Consider the following 22553-nt stretch of genomic DNA (forward strand, 5'->3'; position numbering starts at 1 on the left):
ATCTGCAGATAAGGTGACCTTCTTCCCTATGTAATGCACAGACCTGTTGTACAGCTTCTATAAACATGTTGCATTTTTCTGGTTTAAGATGTTCTCCTTATCCTGTTCGATGCCATGTCAAGACTGATGTTGTTCGTGGTTTATTCTGGTCCTCAGAAATGTCTCAGCATTACAAAATATTAAATCTCTTACAAATGTGTTTCAAGATAACAAACCCGTTGTTACTAAACAAAAATGAGAAAAAAAAGAACACAAGATGCAAAGGAGGAAAACAATGTATATTGATTATAAATCTATCCTGCTTTGTATGTGACATTTCTCGCATCATTTTACTGGTGCAGAAGTTTTCATAAATATTCAATACAGACGAGCAACTCCATTTTTCTGCAAATACGCATTTATTAGTGTCAATGGAACCTGCCATATTCATTGCTTGGTATATTGATATTGAATTCATATACTTTATTAAAAGTGTCCATAACACTTTGATCCTTTTCAGAATGGTTGTATGAAAAGCAATATTTTTGGAACCAATCATCAGGCATGAGAGTAAATTTGGGGGATCTTCCATCCTCTCTATATTATGCCTGTTCACTGCATTTGACAATGGTGAGTCCACAGCTAGATTTCAATGGGAGAAAATAGCATCCTATGTGGAATTTGGCATTTGATTTGCTAGTCGTGGCCTTGTTACAATAATGTGCCATATTCTGCCTTGACATCACCGTAGATCACAATAACAAGAAAACATAACTAGTATATTATTATTATTTTTATAAGTATTTCTTATTTAACATTGGTTAACATTATGTTAATCAAAGCTAAAAAGATGTTATAGTAAACAATTTTACTTTAAAATTACAGTTTGCAATGTTTCTCACATAATTGTACCAAATGGAGTATTTATAAGAGTCTGAAACACTATTTTACAAGACCAATTTTTACTGATATTGTAAATGTTGGATTTTGTGCTTGCTTTTGTTTTCTCCTTCAGTACTGTAATGCACTGTGCCTACTACTTATCCAATTGATATCGTTTCCTAGGAACAGAATGACATCTTTTCCTTTGCTCTCTATAAAACCAGTGGGTCGATTGAACCTTTTAGCGACTTAATAATACAGAGTTGTAAAATAGATGCTTGAATTCTGTTGTTCTCCATAGCCCTACAGAGTCAAGTAAAGTTTTTATGATTATTGTAAGCTGGCTCGGGGGGCATTTGCTGCAGGGAAATAATTGGAGAATATCAAAAGCAAAGTAGGACATGTTGTCAGGAAAGAGTTTGCTGTGATTTTTATTGTAGACTAATTCTCCACAGGGACCGCTTCTACTTTTTTCATTTTAACCAGCCCCGGAATGAATTGTTCATTGGAAGATCTTAAAAATGCAAGTCATTTGTGGATTATAGCATGCAGGTTAACATTTATTACAATTAAGTTATTTCTGCAATAGACCTCAACTAACATTTAGGGCTAGATTTACTAAGCTGCGGGTTTGAAAAAATGGGGATGTTGCCTATAGCAACCAATCAGATTTTAGCTTTCATTTATTTAGTACCTTCTATAAAATGACAACTAGAATCTGATTGGTTGCTTTAGGCAACATCCCCACTTTTTCAAACCCGCAGCTTAGTAAATCTAGTCCTTAGGGTGCAGGAGCAGCAGATTTTTAATATCTTTTGTAAAGAGCATTTAAAAAAGAATAACAAGATATCAAAAGCAACAAAGGCCATAAAGATTTTCAAATCTCTAAATCATCATTGGACAACAATGCTCCTTCCTGGTTATAAGAATTTAGAATGATTTACAGGCCTCTTTATTAACAGGCAATAGGGTTAGTTTTCTATCGTGATCTTTTTCATTTCCCTGCTGCAGGTTGGCATGTTTCGTGGGGGTGCTTATCTAACTAAACAAGTAGACAGTGACTGACAGCTGGGCAGGCTGACTTTACAGCAATACACAGTGTGCATTGGCTGATTCAAACCAAGGGCCAGGGCCAGTAGTGCTGTAACTACTCAGTCTCAGCTTCTATCAAATCCCATCAAGACTCTGTCCTAAAGATAGAGAGGAGGTTTAGCTGTCCATAATGTAGTGTGGAGGTAATACTTATTTATTTATTTTTTAAAAATAATTTCATTTATATTTTCAAATATAATACAAAAAGTGATAATAATAACCAGAGACCAGGGGCCTTGTTAGGTCAAGTTAATAATTAATTTTTTAACAGAGTGCACTGAACCATCAAGTTAATACTGAACAATGTACTTTGCCAGTCTGTTCTAAGAAACATATGCAATAAGTATACAGAATTAAAATAAAGTCCATCATTTGGGATTGGAATGGACCACACCATGTTTGTATTTCTTGCAAACTCAAAATTTACACCACTAACTTTCCATTTGAATAATTTAATCAGCGATATTCAAGTGATGTGCAGAAAAAGCACTTACCACATAGGGGTGTTTAAAACAAAGTGTGTTTATTGCCAAATATCTTTGTATCGGTGGTAATTTGTATTTCGGCGCTTGGAATACCAACACAGAGTATATCAACTAAAAGAACGCAATGAGTATAAAACAACATAATTGAAATGTACACTTACATTAATACAGACAGTGCAGATTTCCGTGGACACTGATATACGACTGGTGCTAATTCTGAAGAAACTGGATGCTGGTACTTGAGTTTGACGTCAGAAAATTGAGCGGCATGAAGATTTAAATCGGCATTTCAAGCTAAGGATTAAGGTTAGGGTTAGGGCTAGGTTTAGGGTTAGGGTTAAGGTTAGGGTTAGGGTTAGGGTTAAGGTTAGGGTTAAGGTTAGGCAGCGGATTGCTGCTTTAAATGTATCAATCAATCTTCATGTCACTCAGTTTTGTGACGTCAAACTCAAGTGCCAGCATCCCGTATCTTTGGAATTAGCACCATTCACATGCCAGTCTCTTCGGAAAGCTGCGCTGTCTCAGTTAATGTAAGTCTATATTTCAAGTATGTCATTTTCATACTCATAGTGTCTTTTTCATCAATATACTGTGTCGGTATTCCAAGTGACGGAATACTGTACCCAATCCCTTTGTATATCATAATTGCAGTTAAATTTATATTGATAGTAGGTTACCAGATTCTAGAAAACAGTCTTGACCCTTGATGGAGCTCTTTATAACCACACCTTGATTGCACACATACTAATAAAAGGTCTACCATGTGCACATTCATTAATTTTACATTCGACTCCATGGGCCTGAGTCATTAAGGAGAGCAAAGCCAAAAAAAAGGAGTAACATTGCAGTATTTTTCTTACTTGCAAAAAGATAAACTAATTTGCAGCCACTTGCTCTGCAACATGGTTTGTCTAGTATCAAATTTTTGCCTTGCTTTCCTTGGCAACACGGTGGATTCTGCCTCACAGCACTGTTTGTATGGGTTTCCTCTGGGAGATCCAGTTTACTCCTACAATCCAAAAACATACAAGTAGGTTGCTTGGCTGCTATCAAATTGATCCTAGCCTTTCTGTGTGTGTGTGTGTGTGTGTGTGTGTGTGTGTGTGTGTGTGTGTGTGTGTGTGTGTATATTAGGGAATTTAGACTGTAAGCTCCAATGGGGCAGGGACTGATGTGAGTGAGTTATCTGTACAACGCTGCAGAATTAGTGGCACTAAATAAATAAATAAATAAATGATGATGATAATTGTAACATGTTTTCTCTAGTATCAAATTGTCTCCTTTTTGCCTTGATCTCCTTATTGATTCAGGCCCCACATGTTACTGTATTTGACTTATTTCTCCTGTACTTGTCATTTTTGCCATTATTCGTTCATATTCTCCCAGTTCAGGTATCATAGTTCATGTCAATATGTGTTCACTATAAAGATACTGAATTTTCTATGGTGACTTCGTTTTCAAAACATGTTGGAATATTTACAATTTCAAGAACAGGATGACAGAAGGTCACTGTATCTGTATAAGAGCCCATAAATGCTTGGCATTCAAGATTGATGGCTTTTGTTTCCGTTACTTTTCCAAATAATGATATAGTTACATATGAAACATATATATTTTTGTCATTCTTCATAAAAAATGAAACCATTTGACATTTTTATTATGTTTATTGTAAGCTTTACACCTAGTTTGGGCTCTCCAAAAAGCAGAGTGAACCAATAACATTAGAGTGTCCTGTTTACTGTGCTACTCTGGGCAGAATACTCAGATATACTGATATGACAGATCCTAGTCAAACTCTTTAATTCATCTTCAATTTGATAGAAAGTGACCATATAAGTTTATTAATTCTAATATATTCACTATGGAGCTAATTTAGAGTGGGATTGATGCCAGTTTGTGTAGCATATCATGTGTGAAATTACTGTGCCCATGCCCAGAAAGTGGGTACTTGTATAAATATATATACAGGGTGATTCAAAATTCTTTTACGGTATGTACCAAACATGGGCGCCATCTTGAAATTGGCCATTCGGCCCAATTCCTGTAGAGTTTTTGAAATAAAAGGGTGTACTGCGACTTTTGAATCACCCCGAATATGTATATATGTATGTTATGCATATGCAGACCTGAAAATAACCACTCGTATAAGCATGCTAGGAGACGTATGTTTTGGATTTGTTATAGAACAGGAGCAGGAGCGCACTGGTGTGGGGTATGTTAGTGCGAACTACTCAATTCCGACAAGACTTACCCTGACATGCTAATCGCAACTGCTGTAATTGGCAACATACTAGAAATACATAGTCCTTGAAAAACTGACAAACAACAATTGCGACAATTCAAGGAGTCTGTATTTTTAGTATGTCACAATTAAGTAGTTCGCTGTTAAGATTACCACTGACGCACAATGGCAATGACTTATTATACTTATTATAGACCAGGCACATATGCTACTGATGCAGACGTGGATTCATCTCAAGATGCATATGGTTCTGCACATGGGTGGAAAAACTCCCGTTCTGGGTCCAACTCTGCATCAGCAGCTATATCTTAAACTTAGTCCAGAATCTGTTATGCTCTGCAAAGTGGTGAGATCTAATTTTTTATAAGCCAAAGCTAATCTATGAGAACGGAGTAAAGAAAGATTCAGTCCCTCAGACTAATTGACTTAATCATATTATGCCATTATACACACACTGTTCTTCAGCCAGACCCAGACTATGTCTGATTGATATTAATCAGATGATTATTGGGATTTCAGATTGTTTGAACGCACACAGCCACCAGTTTGATCTAAATAATTTAAGCTGGCCATATAAAAACTGCATATGTGTTCAGCTTGTGACAGATTTAATAATCTCCTGTTGAATTTCTTTATGTAGAGCTACTATACAATATGCAAAGCATGAATTTGTTAACCATTCATTAATTGAGGTCAGGATTCCATTGTGTGCCATGTGTCCCTTGCTGCATTGATTACGGGTCTTTGCAAGAATGTTTGCAGTTAACTGTGACCTAAATTGATTTCATAATAGCCCTTAACTAATGATACAGTATATTTCAGTGCCACAATGTAAATGACTATAGGAAAGCAGTAGCAATTTGTATAGTTCCTTTGTTTTTGTATGTAGTGCTAAGAAAATAGAACAGGCAAAATAGTCAGGATAAAAATCATAAGATTTACATATCCACTCTTTAAAGTCTAGAAAAATATCAACTCTAAAGTTATCTTCATTGAGAATCCCATCTATGCTTCTGTTTCATTTACCTCCATGCCTGTTACAAGCTTGTACTTCTAATTATTTATTTTACTTTACTTTTTCTGTTTGATGTTGTAGAGATTCCCGGAAGCCCACGAAACCAGTTTACCTTCAGGCCTCTCCCTCCTCCGCCGCCACCACCACATGCATGCACCTGCAGCCGACAGACTTCGCAGACTCTGGATACTCTCCAGAGAAGTTCCATGACATCTCGCAGTCAGCCAAGTCCAGCTGTTTCCAATCCTCCCACAAGTACTCAAGATTCCGTGCACCTGCATAACAGCTGGGTCTTAAACAGCAACATACCCCTGGAGACCAGGTAAGATCCAAAAGAGGAGAAAACTCTGGCAAGAACTGTATTTGCAGTATCAAAAAATCACCAGTTTATTCTGTTTTACTTCACACAAGGTAATCAGTGTTTGATGTTGTTTAGTGCAGGAAGTCAATTTGCTTTGAAACTAAGCACGCTGCAATATAATCGTTATATCTACAAGTTCCTACTGTTTTCGTGCTTTTACAGTTAACTTAGTGCTAAAGCATCTATTTAACAGATCACACAAGTAGTAGTTTGCCGTATAATGACTTGATCTGCATCAGTTTGATGGTGTGAAGTTGGAAATCAGAAAAGAACACGTTCAGCTCATGATGTATCAATACTTTGTGTATGCATGTGTTTTTTGTCTCTAGAACATTATTGAAATTATGGCAACTATGGGACCGATGCAGAGTGAGTACTGACCAGTTTGCGCAGCATATCTTGCGCAGAGAAGTGGTCCTGTGCAGATATGCGTGATACACCTACCACCACCATTTATTTATATAGCGCCACTGATTCCGCAGTGCTATTCAGAGAACTCATTCACATCAGTCCCTGCCCCATTGGAGTTTACAGTCTAAATTCACTAATATACACACAGACAGACAGACAGAGAGAGAGACTAGGGTCAATTTTGATAGCAGCCAATTAACCTACTAGTATGTTTTTTTTGGGGGGTGTGGGAGGAAACCGAAGCACCCGGAGGAAACCCACGCAAACACGAGGAGAACATACAAACTCCACACAGATAAGGCCATGGGAATTGAACTCATGACCCCAGTGATGTGAGGAAGAAGTGTTAACCACTTAGCCACCCACTTGAGATAGCAAGGGATATAGGCTGAGCACATGAAGGGCCTGTTTGTGCAATTGTGAACAGATGCGGACCAGGATACAGATGCATATACACGCCATGGTCAGGGACAGGTGCAAATAGCGGATGATGATGATGGCCATCAGCAATAGCGACCCACTTGTGATTGGCTGGTTGTGACTGCTATTGTTGATAGGTGCTTTGTTCTTTGCACATGCATATATTAAGGTTTTGTATATGTGTGATTACACAAATGTATTGCTTTTCTACATGGGCAAGAAGCAAGTCATATCTTCTGTATTAGAGAGGTTTTTGAAGTTTTGATTGATGCCTAATAGAAAATATGTATTTTGCAGACAGAACAAATAGTTATAAAAATAGGCTATCTGTATGTGACGTATGCGTGGCAACAACCGGGCACATAAGCTACTGGTGCAGACTTGCAAATATCCTGTGATAATTGCAACTTTACATATGCCCGTATTTGTGTCTTTTTTTAGCATACACAATTTTCATTATGTGTGCAATTGCGGCTAACTCTGTATCAGCCTCTATGTGACTATACTTCTCTACTTATAAAGTTCTGTAGTTTAGTATCAAAATCACAGTTGCAACTTCATCAAAATGTGAAAATATATTTATGGGATAAGACATCCAGTCTAAAATAAGCTATATTGTTAGTTAGAATAAAACAGGTGTTAAAACAATTATAAAATTATGAAAACTGTTTATAATCTATCTGGTCTGTATTTACAGTGACCATAACTTAAAATATGTATTTGCTTAATTGTTCCTAACAGTGAAATGTTTGTGATAGGCATATTTGTATGCTTTCACTCTGTGCAGTTTTTGAGAAAGCTCAGGGAACTGTGCCTGCCACCTCTTTGCTTATTCCATGTCATATATTTGTTTTTTTTTACCTGACCTTACCACCAACTATGTAATACCCACCTCCAATTGACATATGCAACTAGGTCATGCCCCAAAGCTACTGTATTGTAAAAGCTTTGTCACATTTCAATAAAACTGACACTATCAACAAATGATCTCACACATAACAGATTCTTTTTTTTAAATAAAGAAAAATATAAAATGGAAGAAATGAAAGATGAGAGCTAGGATAGCAGGGAAGTAAAGAGCTGGGAAAATAGTAGAAGGTGGAAGATGAGGACAAAATGGGGGAAGGAATTTACAAGGAGAAAGTGAAAAACACAGTGGGGAAATATGAGCAGGGTGGGAGCATTGATATATCAGAGGAGAAAACACAGAAAATAAACAGAGGCAATTGAAAGTGGGTTAGTGAGTGAAGTAGGAGGAAGGTAAGGGGCTATGGGGAGTGAAAATGGAATATAAGAGAAGTAATGGTATGGCATGAGAAGAATATCCAAGAGAAGTAAGAGTATGGGAAGTGAAAAGGGCATAAAGAGAAATGAGAGTATGAGACGTGAGAATGACATATATTATATGGTATTATATATTATATTATAGGCAAGAGTATGGAAGAAGAAAAGAGCAGAGAAGAGAAGTAAGAGTATGGGAAGTGAAAAGGGCATAAAGAGAAATGAGAGTATGAGAAGTGAGAATGACATATATTATATATGAGAGGTGAGAGTATGGGAGAAGAAAAGAGCAGAGAAGTGAAGTAAGAGTATGGGAAGTGTAAGATAGATGAGGGAAGGAAGAATATGGGAATGGTCAGGACAGGTGAGAGGAGGCGACATGAATAGAGGAAAAAAGTAAATGAAAAGATGAGAGTGGAGGGAGAAGTTGTGAGTATGGATGAAATTAGGAGAAATGAAAATAAAGATGAGAGAGAAAATGAAATTAGAGTAATGATGTTGGAACAAGTTGAGAACAACATTTGATCCTCACATGTAGGCAAATTATTCCTGCATACTATAATTGCTCAATCTTATTTCAAACATATAGGGGCATATTCAATTGTTGGCGTTACTGCCTAAAGTAACATGGCGCGCACACTATTACCGTCATTATGGTAATAGTGCGCATAAATACCGTTATTACGGTACATTTCACGCTGGATATCAGCTCGCAGCTCAGGGAGCTGAGAGCTGAAATCCGGCTTAGTATTACCGTAATAACAGTAATACTTTTTCCACGGCGAAAACCGCCAACAATTGAATATGCCCCATAGTATTATGATTTCTACATAAGAAACACCTGGATGGAGATTTGCAAATGCTTAATTTTATCAGGTTTTATACCGCCTCACATAGTGATGTTAGGCGGTTTCAAACCTGAAAAAAATTAAACATTTGTAAATCTCCATCCATGTGTTTCTTATGTAGAAACCATAATGCTATATGTAATAATACTGCTGCTTGGAGGGCAAAGTTGCAATGTGCGCATTGTGTGTTGATGTCCAGTGGAACATCATTGCACATTACAACTTTGCCCTCCAAAACCGCAGTATTTACTCTCCAGCAGTTTGGAGGGTGAAACCCCAAACCACTAATGCTGTGTAGTGATGCGTGGAAGTTTCAAAATCCCTAAATCACATGCAATTCAGCCCAAGACACATTTGATTTAGCCATTAAAACAACAACCTACCTCTACTTTTGGAACAGCTCCTCAGCACCAGGGCCAGTCACCTTAGGTGCCCAAACAAACTTTTGAGCCCCCACCCATAGAGAGACTGGTACCTATGTTGCGAAGCACTGGGTCCCTCTGGGTAAACCTGGCCAGATGAGAGACCACCTGATTGGCTGCCCATCTATTAATTAGGCAGGCTTACCAGACATTACCACTCATTTTGCTTTGGGGCACCAATAATATATTTTTGTATGAAATTGGAGTCACTAGTTATTTCTTTGATAAATGTGGAAATAAATTATTTAATTAATAAATAAATAGGGGCATTACGATTTTTTTATTCAATAATGGGGGCAATATTACAAAATTTTTGAGAAATTGAGCCATTATGATTTACTTATTAATATGGAGACATTTTAACATGATTTACTAATTTACCAATTCCCTGGTACCCACAGCCAGGAGTCACAAAAGCCACATAGTGCTACTTAGCATTGAACCTGGAATATCTAGAGGTTGTACTCCCTTTCCCCCCAGCATGGGCTTTTACTGAGATGGAGAAAAGGTTGTTTTTTTTTGCAACATTTCTTTTATTATTTATTGATTTTTTTAAATACATGCGGTATGAGCGATCTCGCCTCTCACAATCTTCTTTTGTCTGGTGGGTTTTCTGGAGGTTTGTCTAACTGAAACTTGTTAAATCTCATGCTTGTAGCTGCTTAATGCTTTATTTTGTATGCCCTTCGGTCGCTGGTGGCACCGGGCTCGGTTTCAACACCCCCTCCTCTTTCCCCGCTTACCCTCTCCTTCACTACCACATACATCACCATAATCCCTTTCATATCTCTAAGGTTTTTTTTGGGGGCAGTAGAAAGACTGGAGTGACAACTCTCAGAAGTAAAGCATAATGGGCCTGATTCATTAAGGAAAGTAAATCAAAAGAAATGAGTAACTTTGAACCTTGGCAAAACCATGTTGCACTGTAGGTGGTGGTAGATTTAAAATGTGAGTACAGATTTATAATTGGGGTAGAGCATGTCCTAGATCAACTTTTAATGTCAGTGTAAAAATAAAGCTATTAAGTATTTGCATTCTACATAAAAAACAAGCTAGTATTTTCCTTATGTAAAAAAATAATAAACTCTTTTTCACCCCTTCATTGTACCATGGTTTTGCCAAGGTTCAAAGCTACTCATTTTTTTGCTTTCCTTTCTTTAATGAAACAGGCCCAACGTGTTTACACAGCATAACATACATACATCCTCATACATAACTAGAAAGCAGAACAGAGAACAGGAACTTCCCAGCATGCATAGCCAGTAACCTCATTTCCTGCCAGGCTCTGGCATGTCATACATTAACAATCTGTTGTTATTAGCTATTATTATTGTTTAGTATGATTTAGTTTTTAGAGTACTCCATGCTTGCATACTTTTGAAAAATAATTTCAGGGAGATTTCTCAAGTAAAACTTAAGTGGCATGCCATTGAAAGGGTGTGTCCTGCTCTGCCAAAGTGTTGTGTCTAGTTACAACTATTAGCATATCTAGGGCCATCCAGGGACGTGTTCAGCACTACTAGGTGGAATCTAAAGTACTGTTCGCAGCATGCCAGAGGAAGTTTATTTATGGCTGGCACGTCACAAGAGGCTGGAACTGTGTCACTATACATGTGTATATAACTTGCACAAAGCTTTATGCAAGTTATATACACGTGTATACTGACATAAGCCATATTCTCTATTTACATTGTGTGCATAAAAATTTTCTTCCCTCTATATATCTCTCAATTGTATGAATACAACCACATATTGTTTTATGATCATACCCAACTTTTTTAAGTGCAGTATTTATTAATTAATGTTTTTGTTTAATATTAATTAATAAAGGTCTGAAGAAATCATACAATAATCCCCTTGTTTGGAAACCCCTCCCCAAACTTCATATTACAGGTGGATACATATTGCTCATTTAATCCCTCTCTTATTATCCTTCTGATCCCTCTTTACAGATTCCTCCTCAGCCCTTATTATATCCCGTCACTTGCTGTTCCTCACTTATGCTGTCTCCAGCTGTGCTTTCTATATTCTTTTTTGCCCTCTATTACTTGTTTTAACTCCCCCCCTTGTTTTCCCCATCCACTGCTTCTACTTCTCACTGTTCCCCTGGCCTGTCTCTTCCCTCTCCGTTATCTCTGTTTACATTTCTTTTGATTACAACTGCACAGTACAAATTTCCCTATTTAATGTTAAGCAAACAGGCATATGCTTCCTACTGTCTGGAACTGAAGATATACTATATACTGTTGTTCGATATGGACAAAATGATTCCAGATTATTCAAATTACAGTACATTTTGCCTTATTTTTAGCAGCCTTGTAGCAAATACACATCATGTGAAAAAAATCATATTTTCATATATTATATTATGTAGGCATACACTACCTATCTGGTCTAACATTATATTGTAAGTGACCACCAAATATTCTTTCTGCATAATCAAAATGTCATCACTATTGATTTGTTATGAAATGATGAAGTTCTAAAATATGTTTAGACTATGATTGTATTGGTTTATGTATGCAATCATTGACACACCACAAAGCATATGCTCCAGGTGATCCATAGTGGACATAGATCTGGTTGTTCTATAATAAGGCTTAATGGCTGGTTCTTATGGTACTGTATATAGAAGGCAAAGGAATAAATGTATCAAGCTGAGAGTTTCCGGCGGGTTTGAAAAGTGGAGATTTTGTCTATAGCAACCAATCAAATTCTAGCTATCATTTTGTAGAATGTTCTAAATAAATGAGAGTTAGAATCTGATTGGTTGCTGTAGGCAACATCTCCACTTTTCAAACCTGCCAGAAACGCTCAACTTGATACATTTACCCTTAAGATTTAGCCAAGAAATTTATTAAAAAGCTGCTTGTACGTTTGTCAGGGAAATATTTTGTTCAGAAAAGTTAATATAGTTTCAAGTTTTCTTGTTCTATGGCCTGATTCATTAAGGATCTTAAATGAAGAGGTATCTCATTTCAGTCTCCTGGACAAAACCATGTTACAATGCAAGGGGTGCAAACTAGTTTTCTGCGTTGCACATAAGTTAAATACTGACTGTTTTTTCATGTAGCACACAAATACTTGATAGCTTATTTGTACACTGAAATTTAAAGTTGATATTTGTGTGCTACATGAAAAAACAGTCAGTATTTAACTTATGTGCAAAACTAGTTTGCACCCCTTGCATTGTAACATGGTTTTGTCCAGGAGACTGAAATAAGATACCTCTTAATTTAAGATCCTAAATGAATCAGGCTCCTAGTTCTTTTCTACTGTTTTAGATTTAAGATTGTGCTATTTTTCCATTGCTGTATAATCAGAATATGCTTCATGAAAATTCAGCAAAATAACATGTCTGACTGCTTTAAAGGGAGACTTTTTTTAATTGGTTACCTTTCCAGCGCCCCTACCACTAACATGCTGCTTCCTTTCTCTAGAGAAAAAAATATGATCCTATTATTCCATAACCTTCTCTATTCTCCGTCCCCTCTTCATTTATGTTTGTTAAAAGTGATTTTTTTTTTTGGGTTTTATTGACATCCTCCCGAAATTAATAAGTGGTGGGAATAAGCCTCCCACAGCTTTTTCTCACCCCTTATTTCATTTGTTTCCCTTATCCCCTGGCTTTACTCTGCAATCCTATCTAACTACATAGCGTAATGTAGTTGTAGAAATCTTAACTCATAACTAAATAATAAATTAGCATTGTGTTTTTCTCTTCTCTAACGGATCTATTTATTATTAAGTAGCGATAGAACTAGATTTTCTATTATTGCCTTCTTATGTAGGCTCCCCAATGCTTTGCATGGGTTATCTGTTCACTGAAGGGGGTAACCCTTTGACAGATAAATGTTCTCCCTATAGTACATAGACCCAGAACACACATAATTTTCCATCAGTACCACCTCTCTCTAGCACTGTAAAATAATTGTTATCAAGGAATGCGTTCTAATTCTAAACTCCAAACTGTATTAGAGAAGTCAATACACAGTGTAATCCTCAATTGCTACACCAGTAACATTATAAATTCATCTTCTGACTGAGTCTGGAAATCGCTGTGGACTATGGAGGTCAGACAGTCTATCTCATTCTGCAAATGAATAAATAAGCATCCAGCAGCTCATAGATTTTATTTTGTAATGCATTAAATTTACATGCTAAACGTATAATTTCCTTATTATTTGTTTAAAAACTAGCCTAGGGACCTGCCAAATATTGTACTGTTCCAACTATCATTTGACAGTTACATAGTGATATATTTTAGTGCACCTCATACATAGAAACTAAAGCTAGTGCAAAACTTAATTAACATGACCTCTTATTTATCTGCAGTGAAATCACCTAGTATTATGTTACAGAAACTCTTGACTAGTTCCCTTAATTGCACAAGTACTTTCATTAATGGTGGCAGCATTTAAACATACTGGACATCATTTAGATTCGGACGCAAAGTCCGTTTTAGGCGCATCTAACCAAAAAACACTGCAGAAAGCACCATATCCGCCTGCATCTTGGGCACAATTAATACTTGCGACAGCTCGCGACTCACTACAAGAGAATGGGAGGAATGCGGAATTGTAAAGGCCTGACCATGTAAATCTATCCTAGTCGCAGTGAGGTGCAGACGCAACACACGTCAAAACAGGGCTAAAGCTGTGCGGCAGGAATTTGGTGGCGCAAGCGTTAGCTAGCTGCAGGAACTGCTCGCAGCTCAATAGGGTTAAGAGTGGGACGCTTGCCAATGGTAATACCCTACCAAGCTGCGGCACACTCCCACTCCTACACTTCTTAAACGGACTTTGCGTCCGACTCTAAATGAGGTCCACTGTTAGAAGTACCAGTATAATTTCTGAGTATGGTATATTGATTAAATCAGTGTCATTCCCTATAAAAAGGAGTATCTTCACGAAGAATACTGTAGAAATAAAAATGTTTCTTTTCATCTACATATTTAACTGCAAACCTATTCCGTCACTTGCTGTTTGTTTTAAGAATTAATCTGGGATTTTTCGTTGCACTTTTCTAATCTCTCTAATACTTTTAAGAAGATTTTATTCCATTACTTTGTGAATTTACTGCGTGAAAGAAGATTTAGACTGAGCAGAAGTAGATTTTGTAGACTTTAAGCAAAGAAAAAGCAAAATGTGAATGTTCTTTGATTAATTCAAACACATTACATATAATCCTTTGCCAGCAGAATGATATAGACCGCAGTACTAGACTGAGATTTATTTAGATTTTGAAGTGTTTGAAAAAAATCATCCAAGAAATACATTTGCTATTGACCATGGGACATTACTTAAACAAGCTGTAAAAATTAGTAGAATACACTGTATTTTATTTTTATAGCATATACTTTGGTTATTCAGTTGCTTATTTTACAGCAGCATTTCCAATTTTGTCTGAAGCTTTATACCTAGAACTCATGCAGAACTATAAATAAATCTACTTAGTTTTTGAAAGATAGGTCCCTCAACCTTACACATAGTACTTTTGTCATCTTGTGCTTCCCTAAGTCCAAATGTGGAGAACTATAGTGGTATGAGTAAGTAGTGATCCCAGAACTATTGGATAAGGACAGTGGGGTAGAATGGGGTTGCAGTCAGCTAATTGGAAATGTGTTTAAGCTGAGCATACTAACTCTGAGGCTAGAAATTACACCAAAGTTTGGGAACATTATCTTGTTACCTTTGAGATGAACGACAAATTGAATGATGAGTGTCATTCTTTATTGAAGCTAAATCAAGTAAATGCAATGTTACAATATGTTACAATATTGTTTTATGCTGTGCAGTATATACTCAGTACAACCTGAGTTTTTACATCTACCGTGTAATGGATTGAGTAGCTTATTGGGCCTTGTTAATAATATGAGCAAAATAGACCCCTGATCATGGACTGATAAAAAGTTAAAAGGTAATTCCTTAGAGAGCAAATGGGAAGTGTGGTCTTCTAATCATTCACTGCAAATTTACACTTATTATTGACATTCATAACATTACATAGTTTACTGGGGGAAAAACAGTGTGAAACAATCAGGCTAAGATACTGGATGTATTGTATTCCTTGACATAGGAAGGGGAATCTGGGTATGGAACAATTTGATGAGAGCTGTGAAATGTGATTTATTTATATATATTAACTAGTAAAAGCATAAAAAGACCAGATTGCATTGGTAGCATTAAAATGATGATTTGCACTCAAAAGTGGATATCAATGTAAACAAGTGTGGCCATATCTTGATAGCAGCTTTGCATTTAAACAGGCTGAACGGTACATGTAGATGGACAAAAATTGAGTTTTTGGCATATATGTTTTTTCTTAGCATGTGCACAAAGCACTAGTTTTGGAGCAAGTGCATTGTGTGCTTACACAGGAGTAAAATAGGATATTATACACCAAAAAGGCAGGTTGTGTCCAACTCTACATGACCCTTTAGACTTTACTTATGATATTTTCTTGTTATATATAACAACTATGGGCAATTTTGTAACTCGTATAAAAGTACATAAGATACGTAAGAGAAATTGACAATCTGTATAATGAGGGCTGGATCTGTGAAAAATAGCCTATAGTTAATTAATGTTACAATGTAGGGTGAATTGAAGAAAAGCTAGGATTTCATGATAGTGAGGTCCTAGAATATATTATAGAGTAAAAAATGGGCTAAGAATTTTCAGTCTACTGCAAAGAGCTTCACTACACTGTATTATAGAGAGTATCATTTAGAAGAGCAGGTGTGTCACATTTAGAAGGCCTTCTTTTTTCAGAGTGATTATGTATGTAGGTTACAAAATAGATTTATGTCCACCTCCTACTCACAGAGTATGTTGTTTCTGTGGCAGGAATTTAAATCAGGGTATTCCAGATCCACCACATGGCCTAGGCTTCTGAAGTGCTGACCATTCCTATTCCTTTAGTGAACACCTATAACTACAGATTATAGCTTGAAGGTTCCGGTAGGTGTCCTGTGAATTTGGTGGTGCACAGTTTGTACAATAATCAATATTCTTGAAATGAGAGGAATTTATAACTTTCTTGTTCACCAGTGTAATCAACTGAGGAGCAGACAGAAGTGGGTACAGTCAGATATTGCCACAACTATTCAACTTAAAACATTTAGAAATGTTCTCTATATAATTAAATCTTCACCGACCTGGTTTTGCATTCAGGTAAGATAAGCAAGTACCTAATAGTATATAAAATATATACATACATTGGTGCTCATACGGTTTCACATAGGTCTTATAGTCAAATCATCCAAATAATATGGTATTCAACCGTTGACATGTAGAAAAAAATAAATGCAGTATAGTGTAATATGCAAGGAAACCTATGTATTTCTTCACCATAAAGACAGTATAGTCACAAGAACCTAGGGCCTGATTCATTAAGGATCTTAACTTGAGAAACTTCTTATTTCAGTCTCCTGGACAAAGCCATCTTACAATGCAAGGGGTGCAAATTAGCATTCTGTTTTGCACATAAGTTAAATACTGACTGTTTTTTCATGTAGCACACAAATATCAAATTTTAATTTCAGTGTACAAATAAGCTATCAAGTATTTGGTAGGTTCTTGTGACTTTACTGTCTTTATGGTGAAGGAATATCATCTTTTTTTGGAGGATTTGACTATAAGATCTATGTGAAGCCCTATGAGCGCCTATGTATGTATATATGTTATATTATATTAAGTAACTTGGCTTAGTGGATATCCTACTTTATACATTTGGGCAGTCTCTAGCAGTCTACTATAATTACACCTTTCTTTTTTGTTCTAAGTACCTAATAGTATCTTGGGGAAACTACCAAGCTCCCAGTAGGGTATGGTGAAACTATAGTGACACTTCTTTCCTTATGTAAACCTTATCTTCCTTATTGCAGCCAAATTATTGGTTTATCTGAATTGGTAATCTCAATCATAATTAAGACACATATAGTAGTATCATTATCTCCTACCTCTGGAATGTTTTTAGAGCAGTGTGGCTATTTTTTTGTTATTGTGGGGGGGGGGGGGTGTGCATAAAATACTGAGTTTATTTTCCCTTAAGTTTCAAGTTTCTTTACTGTGTAATCTGTTTCAATCTCACTCCACAACATTGGCAAGGCATTTGTACTAGGGTGATTAATGTGGTTCCTTCTTTTTGATCCTCCAGTCTTTCTTGGGATCTAGACAGTGATTTCTTGCAGGAGACTCATTTTGAGCCTATGTGTTAAATAATGTTAGTAATATTAAACTGAAAATTGTGTTCATTTGTTGATCGTATAGCCATGGCCATGGTGAATGTCTAAATTACTGTAGTTAATTATAGCTTACTTAGTTTGTCACGAGCCACTGAGTAACTGGTGCTAGTTCTGGTAACTTTCATTTAATCCAGGATTTCATTCTACTTTTATACTCTGTTAACTGCAGTTCCCAAGGAAAGTGAAAATATATTCACTGCATGTTATCAGGTCCGTCAATCAGTATTTGGTAATTATATCTGCCAGAGATCTGACTTTTTTTTATTCCTGAAGGGCCATGAAAATCAAATCACATTTCAAGGTCACCATTCTGGTTGGATATGCTAGATCATTTTACTAGCATATCAACTAATTTCAAGGATATTAAGTACGTGCTCAGCTCAAGTGATCAGAATTTCAGTGGCAGGATGCTGCATTACACATTGAAAAGCTGAACTGTGGTTGTCCTTTTATCCCTAAGCAAAATTTTGTCAAATTCATACCAACCCCACCCCCCCCCCCAGGCTGTTGCTGAGGTAATGATTAGCGGCAAGGCTTTGTCAATATTGCTAAAGTAAACTGGGACTCTATTTATCATGGGCTTTGAGTTCTTGTCTGGCAACCTTTATTCAATGGAGGTATATCCTCATGGTAGCTCTGTCCGCAGTTAATTCCTTTTGTCTTGTATATTATTTGCTGACAGCTTTCCACTCTTCTTGCATGAACTTTTATTCTTCCTGTATAAATTTGTCATATGTTGTTGGTTCTGAATTATGTATTTGCTCAGTTGTTTTAACACTTATTTCAGTTTGACTGTCACATATGTTCTATCTATCTCTTTAACTGAGGCAAAAGTATTGTTACGGGGGGATATAACCGGAAATGCCTAGTGAGACCTGAGTCAGCCAGTATTCTAAAAGAAACATATTTTATTGGTGCATGCAGAAACCTGGGATTAAACTACATGTTTGTCATTTGATAGTGTACTCCTATACAGTATTTGTTCTTGATTACCCCAAGACCAATATCTATACAGAATATACTCAGTAGCATATAGAGAAGGTTATCCATACTTGCCAACTCTCCAACTCTCCTGGAATTTCCGAGAGACTCCCGAAATTTGGTTCAGTCTCACAGGCTCCCGGGAGAGCTGGCAAATCTCCCGCATCCCGCACCTGGCACCCCAAAATGACGCGATTCGCTGTGAATCGCGTCATTTGGCCCCGACCCCACGACAAAACAACATTTTCGTCATGAGGGCATGGCCAAAAGGCCGCGCCCCCTCCCGCCCTCCAGGCACGCCCCTCTCCCGGACAAAGCAAGGAGAAAGTAGGTAAGTATGAGGTTACCACATTTTGTTTTGGAAGAAAATGATTTATCCTTTTATTTGTATCTTCATAATATGTACTTTTAAATGTAGAAAACCTCAATTTCCCTCACTATCTACTTTCTTGTGTCATATGGTTATATAAAAATAAACATTTGCATAAGAAATATAATATATATTTAAAAATAAACACTATGCTATCCTTATAAAATGTTCTTTGGTGCAGAATTGATGGTAGTGTTCTGTTTTATAGCATTATGAAAGCATACGTGTGATACAGACATATTTCAAAATTGATAGATTATCTGTTTGATAAAAAAATGTTTCACAGCAACATAACCGGGCTAACAGGATGATATTTGTTGCAGGAAATAACAGACAAGCAGACACAAGAACAAGATGTTTATGATCTTGAAAGGTTTATTATAGATTTTCCATGTTTATTTTATTGGTAACACTTAACTAAAGCTTGCATTAAATTTAGGCCTTAGTCCTTTACTAGCATGGCAAAATAATAAATCTTGTCTATTAAAATATATCTAGCTACTGTACTTGCCACACATACTGATGTGACTAAGTGCTTAGAAAGTGCGATCTGAGTGTTGTAAAAGTTGATTTATTGCATCACGTTGAATTCTATAGCCAAGGCTGTCTCCACTTGTCTTTATAACGTGTTAAAGTGTTGCTTAGTATATGACTAGTTTTTTTTTCTTTTTAGAATTTCTCCACAGTAGATGGGGGTGACACAAAGCAATTTCCTTGATGGAATGATTACACTTTTCACACAGTTGATTCTGTTAAACCACTTCCAAATATAGATTCTTTTAGCATGTATAGCAGTCAGTAAAGAAAATAAGTTTGTGTATGTGAAGGGACTAATGAAGTTTTTATCAATTTCTGTTTTGTAACTGAATTATTTACCCACATCTGTATCTGAAACATTATTTCCAGCAATTTGTAGCACAGACATTTACAGATAAATGATGTGATATCATGAGCGTAACCTACAAGAGGTGTTAATTTAATATATAAATTCAGTTGAATTTAGTGCATACTTGACTCTCTTGAAAGATTAGGAATAATCCTGTATTTCAGGGAATCCACTTGGACACCTGGGAGAGTAGGCCACACTCCCAGTTACCTTTCTCGTGATGTGGGAGGTGTCTTGATAAAGCATTTCTCGTCATTAGGTCCCCCCTTCACTATGTGAGGATGCGGATTGCTTCATCTCAAAAGGGTGGGCGGGACCTGATGGTGCAAATGTCATAATGGCCCAACACTCAATCATGTTTTTGCACAGTGGGGTGGGGTGATAATGATCGTATCATCACGCCCCCTGCACTGGCCCTATGAACCTTCCATATGCGATCTCTCAAAGGGGAGGTTCAAAAAGTAGGCAAGTATGATTTAATGCAGCACACAAACTTTCTCACATAACACAAGCATGTGTGATAACTGTTTATACCTTTCATATGTCAGGTTTATACGGGTGCCTGGCATTGTTCCAGTCATAAATGTATCAATCCTTCCTTTCCTAAATATTTTCATACACTGTTACAGTGAAGTTCGCTGATACACCATGTGGGCCTTTTCCCAACCTGTCAATCGGGTGCAGCTTCAGTAGGAGCAATTTGTGCATTATCTAGCAGTGTTTTTTATTATTTAAAATAAAGAAATTTTAATACAGTATGTGTGGGGGATTTTGTAGTATTTTACACTACAGATCCCAGCAGATCCGTGTATGCCAGGGCATATGGCTGCTTGTAGTTCTATACCAATATTTGTCCTGAAGTACCTTTTCTCATATGATTGCTTTAAGACAAAAAGGGCCTGATTCATGTGCGGACATAAGTCCGTTTTCTTTCCGTATCTTGTTCTGTATATGCTGAGAAACAAACTTTACACCAATGAACGCAATTGCATGCAATTCATGTCTGAACGCACGTGGCACTTACTACTGCCTATGGATTAAAATGTGGAATTGGAAGGGGTGGATGGACGTAGGCAATGTACAGTAAAGGCGCGCCTACGCAGATGCAGCTGATTCAAGTGCTGGGTTTCTCTAAGTACACTTGGTTTCAGCTGTATCATCTCCACCAACTACAAGGCAGATGTAAGTGCCGACTGATAGGAATTACTGGCATGGCAAAGTCTTTGTTTTGAAAACTACACGTATTGGTGCCACTAGAACATGTGCATGCAAGTACGATAAATATAAATATGTTCCAACTGCGCTCGCAAAGTGTTAATAGAAAAAAGGGGTGAATATTGTAGCAGAATAAATTAGACACATCACATACAATGGCTTGATATGACAAACTAAAGGTGTTGTATCAATGCATACCGTGGAATGAACTAAATGATAGTCTGAATGGGGAAAAAACCAATAGTCCTTGGGTCAATGAGTCTACATAAAACACACAAAGTCTCTGAAAAACACTTGCAGGATTCGGAATTGCTGTCAATGGGGTATGAACCAATTAGGGATCAATCCAGAAATCCACACATGTCCACTTATGTCAGGATGAACCTGGGAACCAGTGTCTTGACCAAGAGATCCACTTTCTTCCCTCCCACCGAAATCAAACACTGAGGAGTTCCCAGGTTCATCCTGACATACGTGGACATGTGTGGATTTCTGGATTGATCCCTAATTGGTTCCTACCCCATTGACAGCAATTCCGAATCCTGCAAGTGTTTTTCAGAGACTTTGTGTGTTTTATGTGGACTCATTGAGCCAAGGACTATTGGTTTTTTCCCCATTCAGACTATCGTTTAGTTCATTCTACGGTATGCATTGATACACCACCTTTAGTTTGTCATATCAAGCCATTGTATGTGATGTGTCTAATTTATTCTGCTACAATATTCACCCCTTTTTTCTATTAACACTTTGCGAGCACAGTTGGAACATATTTATATTTACTGTATCTACAAGGAGGGATTCCTTGGTTCCCCCGCTGCTGCGAGTGTGTCAAGCAGTCTGATATTGAGCGCATATGTATATTTATTATACATGCAAGTACGATAGATTATGTATGAGTATTCACAGTCAAGAAAAATATCTATGAGCAGTCAAGGGACTGGTAAATTAAAATACCGCCTGGGCTCAAATGACATTATTGAGCAGCATATATACAGTATTCTGCATCCAAATGGTTTCTCCAATCCAAACAATCACCCAGAGATGCATCACCAGAGTCCCTATCTCTCAGCACTAGCCCCTTCTCTGGGGAATCTAATGAATAGATAACTGAGGGAGGCTGAGCTCCTCTATTGGTGATCTATGTGACCTCCTTGGCCGCAGTAGCTGATTCTACATCTTTCAGTTTTTGTCTCCACCTTACACTGACTTTTTTCATATTTACCACGTAGGATGCAAAACATCTTCTAGATTATATTTTGCAAATCCTTTACCAGCAAGAATACAGGATTTTTTCAATCAAAGCTTATTTCTTGAGGTCCTACCATGGAGGCCGTTTTATCGAAAGTCTTTGGAGATTGTTGTGCCATGTAGGACCTTTTCCATCACAGTCACTGACTTCTGCATCTTCTTTTATG

General features: G+C 37.0%; 1 protein-coding gene across 2 annotated transcripts in view; it reads left to right on the plus strand.

Moving 5' to 3' along the window:
- TENM1 (teneurin transmembrane protein 1) overlaps positions 1-22553 on the plus strand; it is a 476767-nt gene that overhangs the window by 211665 nt on the left and 242549 nt on the right. For both annotated transcript variants that reach the window (XM_075184364.1, XM_075184365.1), the window contains one exon: positions 5777-6017. In XM_075184364.1, the coding sequence (XP_075040465.1) occupies positions 5777-6017 (241 nt within the window). The remainder of the gene's footprint in view (positions 1-5776; positions 6018-22553) is intronic.

Source organism: Mixophyes fleayi, chromosome 9 (genome assembly GCF_038048845.1).
Source record: "Mixophyes fleayi isolate aMixFle1 chromosome 9, aMixFle1.hap1, whole genome shotgun sequence".
NCBI lineage: Eukaryota > Metazoa > Chordata > Amphibia > Anura > Limnodynastidae > Mixophyes > Mixophyes fleayi.